Source organism: Thermobia domestica, chromosome 5 (genome assembly GCF_964235325.1).
Source record: "Thermobia domestica chromosome 5, izTheDome1.hap1.1, whole genome shotgun sequence".
Classification (NCBI taxonomy): Eukaryota; Metazoa; Arthropoda; class Insecta; order Zygentoma; family Lepismatidae; genus Thermobia; species Thermobia domestica.
Window position 1 is genome coordinate 177499214 of NC_137458.1, and position 7306 is coordinate 177506519.

At 36.3% G+C, this 7306-nt stretch overlaps 1 protein-coding gene across 1 annotated transcript; it reads left to right on the top strand.

Moving 5' to 3' along the window:
• The first annotated feature begins 2219 nt into the window (after positions 1 to 2219).
• Positions 2220 to 7088, top strand: LOC145684738 (uncharacterized). The gene is made up of 2 exons (XM_081757114.1): positions 2220 to 2313; positions 4922 to 7088. Exons 1-2 carry the CDS (start codon positions 2267 to 2269, stop codon positions 5244 to 5246), a joined length of 372 nt encoding a protein of 123 aa, XP_081613240.1. The 5' UTR covers positions 2220 to 2266; the 3' UTR covers positions 5247 to 7088.
• The last annotated feature ends 218 nt before the right edge of the window (positions 7089 to 7306 follow it).

The window sequence follows — 7306 nt, forward strand, 5'->3', positions numbered from 1 at the left end:
TGGTTTCAATCAAGGACGTGTCGCTTCTGATGTATGTGGTTCAGATTTCAATTCCCGGTGCTAGTCGGTTTTATCTCATTTTAAACTATGGATCTACCTTTGCTTTAGCCGAGGTTAAACTTCAGATATCAAAGCAAACCAAATTGAAGCGGTTAATTTGTTGTAGCTTTCGTAGTTTGGAAGTCTCTTCGCATTTCATAAACAGAAACCGGGGAAAAGATATTTCTTTCCTTTTTGTCAACAGAACAAACCGCTGGACGACAGGTATAAGCAAATTCTTAACAAAACCTGTTTTTAACCAGATATTTCCCGCTTTCCTTCCAAGAAGCTGGCAGCCAAGGAGGGTTGGAAGCGGTGACCTATTCATTCCTTTGTTTCTCTACGGGGGGCTATACCTGGCTTGCATGCGATAAGTTGAACATGTCGAACTTATCGCATCGTATCATATGCAGGAGAGATATCATGAGATAAACTAATTTAGACGTTATGATTTCTGAAATTTATCTCTACCCTTGATGATTTATCATGACGTCTAAACGGCCTCTAAAAAGGGCCTTAAAGTAAAAATTGGCAAGGTAACATCTATCAAGGTCAAATAGGGAGGGGAATACCTCAAGGGTCTCCCCTGGGTCCGCTTCTTTTTTCTCTATTCATCAATGACCTACCTGGAAAAGTAAGGTATTCAAAAGGTACTCAAAAGGTATACGCAGATGACATAAAGCTCTTTAGAATAGTCAATAATGAGTATGATAATTATCTCCTGCAGAAAGACTCAGATGCAGTAAACCATTGGTGCGAGAATAATTTATTAACTATTAACTCTGGAAAAACTAGATATATGACATTTACTAATAAAACTCAATATTTTGTCAGTAAATATAAAATTCATGGAGTAACAATAAACAAAGTAGAACAAATTAAAGATCTTGGCATTATTTATGACAGACAATTGAAATTTAGTAATCACATAAATGATTTAGTGCAATCAACGAGGAAAACAATAGGTTTTATTTTTAATCAATGGCCTGATTTTTTAAATGGTAGTTCTGATGTGTACTTATATAAGACAATTGTTAGATCCAAACTTGAATTTGGTTCAGTCGTTTAGAACAGTTTGTCTAATATACTTATTAACAAACTTGAATCAGTACAGAAATGTTTTATACGACTACTATGTTATAAAATGAAAAAGGACTACTATACACACGAGTATGAATATTGGTTAACTTTTTGGGGACTTCAATCTCTAGCAGAAAGAAGAAATTTTATGGATAAATACTTTATTCAAATGGTATTGGATAATAAATATAGTAGCGATTACTGCTTGGAAAATATAGGAATAAGAGTGCCGTGTTATAGTGTAAGAAGTCAGTCAACATTGGTAGCACTAAATTCAAAACGTGAAATATTGAGAAGAATGACAGTGTCTTGTAACAGTTTAAATTGAACATATTTTGGGAGAAACAATAGAGCAATGATTTTATTTAATTATATTTTTTTTTCAAAGATTAATCTGTTTTAACTTCATGACAAGGGTCTTGATTTTATTATTATTATATATCTTCAGAATATCTCTAGTTAATATTTTATGTGGAAATGTGACAATAGGTAACCAGGATCTTTTACATAGAAGATATGAAATTTTAAGCAAAGTTGACTCATTATTTTAACGATAGTTTAATGAAACTTTAATTTCCATAGTTCTGTTAATAGTATTTTACGATATTGACTGTATCTATTTTAATCTTATTTTATAATCAGCTTTAATCTTGTAATGTGAATATATTAAACTTCTGACAAGGGTCTTAACCTACTAATATTCATTCTATATCACAAATTTTCTGGTCTGTTTTAAATGATTGTATAATAGTCTTAACATAGTGCTGTATTTTTGCCAATGAGCTGTTCACGGCACTGAAAATAAAGTTATTATTATTTTTATTATTATTATTATTATTATTATTATTATTATTATTATTATTATTACTGTACATTTGATACCTCAGTATTACGTTCTATTCCAATGCAAATAAGTATACTCAAGTTAAGAAAAATATTAAGAAATGTTTTGGATCCTTTATAAGGATGAATTGCCTTATCCCACTTGTGCCCATTGTCGACTTGTAGATGTGACGTTTTGGGACCCCTAGAGCTGAAATGAAAATCGAGGTAAGCGAGACAACTTTTTTCTCTAGTGTTGGCTGGTATCACTGTATACGATAAGGACAGCGACATCCCGCGTCGTGTCACATGGTGTGCATTGTGTATGGAGATCTGGAAGCGAGCAGAAGATACAATGTCTCTCTCTAACAAGTTAGTATATTACTGTATATTATTACGTCACTTTTCTTTAGTAGCTCAGTAATTTTATTATCAGAACATGTCGTTTTAATAATGTTTATTAAATTTCCTGTTATTCATTGCAGAACATTGTATTATCTTGACATTAATTTTCGTGTCGACATTTGTTGACAGGGGTCACAGGAGAGACCATGAACTCCACACTGCCGTACATTCACTTTCCTTCTCTCGTGAATGGAGAATAATATTGTTTTCACGTCAGAAGCGTAAACTTTAGATTAAAATAGGCCATTTGCCCCCTCATGTTTCCAACTGGGAGGGGGGAAGGCAAACCAAGTATTTTACAGTCACTTTCTGGTAGAAAACAACGTATTTCTATTCTCTTATATGTAAGAAACACTAAAATTTAACTTTTCCTTCATCAACATAGTGTCCCCCGTGGATGAGTGGTCATGCTCGTTGCCTTGTAATCCCACGTTAAACTGTAGGTCACGTCCTTTGGACGTCATCATTATCATCATCATCTCATGGAAGGCAATGGCAAACTACCATGGGTTCACCTTGCCCAGGGACCTTCGGATCAAAGACCTGCCTTCAGGCAGAACACTCATCATCATCATCAACAACATAGCACTATACACAGAAGCCGTTGTATCTAGATATCCTTGAGTTGCAATAAATAAATAAATAAATAAATCGATAAATAATAATAAGAAGAAGAATTAAATTTCCTACTTGAATCGATGCCGTGCAACAATTCGTATATTCCCTATATTCACTGAAACAGAGATATATAATTGTTGTTATTTATAATTCAACGCTAGCAATAATAATAATAATAATACAGTAAACTCCATCTTATCCGCGAAATTTAGTGGCACATGTGTCGCTGATAAGGGAAATGAGCAAAATAAAGTAAAAATTATTTTAGCCTAGTAACTTATTGTTTTGTATTGTACACTCGGGGACAAAAAAATTGGACTTCCCCTCTTGTTGTCTCGGCATTTTGAGACTTTTGTGCGCACTATGAGCCATTGTCAATAGCTTTAGTTTTAACACTATTTCCAGAACGCATGATTGTTTACTTTATTGGTTTTCCTCGTTCTTCGTGGGAATCGAATAAATTTAGGGGCTGTCCCGACTTTTTGACCCGACTGTACATAAAACATAATGTAAACAGTGATAATATGTACAGTACAGCAAAAGCTATTTGTATTTCAATACAGAAACTAAAAACAATGAACAAAGTGTCTATTTTTCTATTTTCTTAGTTGACGGCTCGTAGTACTGTTACCGGATATGAAGTAAGGACAAGATAGGACATCTTTATTTCATGTGGAAATTCAACCAGCCATCAATGGAAGTCAAGCAGCCTTCAAGAGTTCACTGCCTGATGATATTAACACCGATATTCGGTTGTAGGTCGCTAGCTGACTTTACATCGATAGATTAATTAACTATTGCTTTGCTGTTATTGAGGAAGTCTTTGTACTTGTAATTTGTAATAAACAATGCTGGCGACCTGTAGAACTTTCACCCTTTAACAGTCTCACACGCGACGCTTTTAATTTGCTTTGTTAGATCAATTGCTTCTCTCAATTGGTTCGACCTCATTGGCCCCTCATAGTCAGGCTACTACAAGACATTGTCCGTTTCGTTCGTTTACCCACGACACGATGTTACAACAAGGAAGTAATGATTATAGAAATAAGTATTTTGACTCAGGAGAGTCTCCTTTTGGTTCATTTTCCTGCCAACGTTAGCAATCTCAGGAGCAAGTTTGAGAACTTTGTGTTGAGTCGATGACATGTAGAAACACGGACTTGGTCGATGTCAGTTTTGGGTAATCGACCACGCTCAGGAAACTCTGTGCTGTCACCATCATCTCATTCTGACGTCAGAGGCACAGTCAATTCAAAAGCAATTGAGAGAGCACGATCTTGGTCTTTGGATCTCAACCACGACGCGAGACATATCGGAGTTTCCCTGCCTTTGGGACCGGCATTCAATGCCATGTTGTTTGTCGGACAAGTTTTTAACATAGACTTCATTAAGACAACTCAACCCGCAAGTCACGGGAACTTCGAGGACAGCGCCTAAACATCACCTATGAGTAAGACGGAGGAGATTGGAACTACTTCAAATTAGGGTGAGACTGTTCTAAATTAGTTGCTATTCCTTTGCTCTACCATCTATTCCTTAACACCCTTATTGCTACCAATTTTCAATAAAAATGCATTGGTTATTTTCAAATTATTTTAACACTAAATTCATATTCATTACCCTGTCTAATTTTGCTCATGGTTCTAGTCACCTAAGACTAGTGGTGGAGTCGCCCCCATTTAGTGTGTGCTTTATTGCTATAAATTTGGTATTGTTATCCCGCAGCTCTTAGGTGCCTCTCATTTCTATCCCAACAGTTAAGTGGTGTCGGAACAGTACAGTAGTTTTATTGAATGTTTCTCTCGGAACGCCCACGCATATTCCCAACGCGGAAAATCAGGATTTTACAACAACAATAATAATAATAATAATAATAGTAATAGTAATAATAATAATAATAATAATAATAATAATAATAATAATAATAATAATAATATATCTTTTCGTCTCATTTCAGTTTGACGGTGGAGGAGATAGCTTCCATTCTAGAAGAGTATGAGCAGACTGAAGACTTTCTGGAGGCTAAAGTGTTCATCGAGCCACCAGAAAACGGAATGGTGAGTGATGGAGACAGTGATGATGATGGTCCCTCAGGTGATCTTAACAAGTTATCAGGAAATCAGCTTCGAGCGGGAGCAGAGCTGGTGTTTAGGAAAGTAACAGAAGAGGGAATGGTGCAGGATAGATGTGGTGATGGTGAAACCTGGGCTCAGGAGCTATGTGATTGTGATTCTCAATCAGAGGATCAAAATTTGTGTTCCGTGAGTGTTTCTGATACATAAGAACAACCAAGTGCTCATAAAAGTCAAAACTCATTTCACACCAAGAAAAAAAGAAAAAATTTCTGCAGAAATGCGTGATTGGAAGAAATGTGATATTCCAGACAGTTCTCAAAAGGAATTTCAACGCCCAGCATTTCTAGAAAGAGATTTTACACCTGTAGACTTGTTTCAGATATTTTTTGACGATGATGTTATAAAATTTATCGTTGACTGCACAGTGCAATACGCCAAAGAAAAGGGGAACATGTCTTTCAATTTGTCGGGTGATGAACTCCGTTTGTTTTCTGCTATCCTTCTTTTATCGGGTTATAACGTTCTTCCCCGAACCAGAATGTACTGGAAAATAGCTGACGACGTTCACAATGTTGCTGTAGTAAAAGCTATGTCAAGAAACCGGTTTGAGGAAATTTTGAGGAATTTGCACTTTTGCTATAATTCGGAAATAGATGCAAAGGACAGATTTGGTAAGATAAGACCAATGTGGTGTGTGTTAAATGAAAGGTGCCGTAACTACTGGCCTGGGGATCTATACCTTTCCGAGGACGAATCCATGGTTCCATATTTCGGGCGGCATGGTGCTAAACAACACATACATGGTAAGCCGATATCATTTGGTTACAAAGTGTGGACACTAGCTACCAGAGTTGGCTACCTCGTGCAGGGCGAACCTTACCAAGATGCGTTAACGGGTAATATTTAAATACGATGCCTGAACTTGGTGGATCAGTGGTTATGGACCCCATATCGGAACTACCACAGGAAAGACAGTTGACACTTTTGACAATTTCTTTTCCTCGGTTCCATTCGTACATTACCTCAAAGAGAAAGGCCATCAGGCAACTGGAACAATAAGGAATAACAGGGTGGAAGGTAGCACCGCTATCAGACCCAAAACAATTTAAAAAGAGTCCTCGAGGTAGCCACTCTCAAGTAACAGATGAGAAAAATGGCATTACATTAGTTCGATACAATGTTTACAGTGCGGTAAGTCATTTCTACAGCTTGTGGTACGCATCCAAGTTCTGCAGTGAAAAGATGGTCAAGTGCACAGAAAGAAATATATTGTCCCTCAACCAGCTTTTGTCGTCACGTACAATACATACATGGGGGGAGTTGATCGACTTGACGAAAATATTGCAACGTATCGCATTAATATTAGAAGTAAGAAGTGGTACTGGCCAATGATTTCCTACGTTCTTAACGTGACTATGAACAATGCATGGCAGTTATATCGCTTAACGCCTAAAGGTGCTTCAGAGAACCTGGACTTGCTGGGATTTACTAGATATGTTGTTCGAGCATACTTAGGAATGTTCACCAGACCACGTCCTGCAGCTGGTAGACCAACCATGAAAGTTAACAAACGGGTACCTGATGAAGTGCACTTGTCGGCCTATACACACCACCTTGAAACGTCTGAGACGCAAGTGAGGTGTGGGCTATGCGGAAAAGCTACACGAAAGAAGTGTATCATATGTCAAATTGGTTGTCATATGAATTGCAGTGCGGTGTTTCACAGAAGTCCCTAAGAGGCTGGTAACGCGTGCGAGATGTTCAAAATCAGGTAATAGTTATTTAGTAAGAAAATGATCATTATTGGGGTAATTATAACACTTAAAACATACATTTTAATTGGAAAACTAAGGTGTTAACATTAATATCTAGAAAAAATACATTTACAGCAATAATATTGTTTGCATTAGATAATATAATATTGTATTACAGCATAGTTGAAGAAAGTGTGTCTGCAGAAATTTTGCCTTTTTAGGAAATAATGTCATAATTATTTTTTAAATAAAATGAAGAAGTTGTAAGAACATGGTATATAATCTTGTCATTGGCTAATGAGTAAAAATAACAAAATATGTAAACATTTTCTGCTCTTTTTTCATGATGTTTTTCATGCCCATTGTCGACATTTGTCGACAAGAAAACGAGAATGCATACTGGGGCCATTTGTGACAATTGTCGACAAATGTCGACATCCGATATCTCAAAACCTATGCACTGAAAATGGAAAAATGCATTTTACAACGATATATTCTTATTATAATGGTATT

Coding starts and splice junctions, on each gene's coding strand:
- LOC145684738 (XM_081757114.1), top strand. CDS start 2,267: ATGGAGATCTGGAAGCGAGCAGAAGATACAATGTCTCTCTCTAACAA. Junction 2,314..4,921: donor ACAATGTCTCTCTCTAACAA/GTTAGTATATTA, acceptor GTCTCATTTCAG/TTTGACGGTGGAGGAGATAG.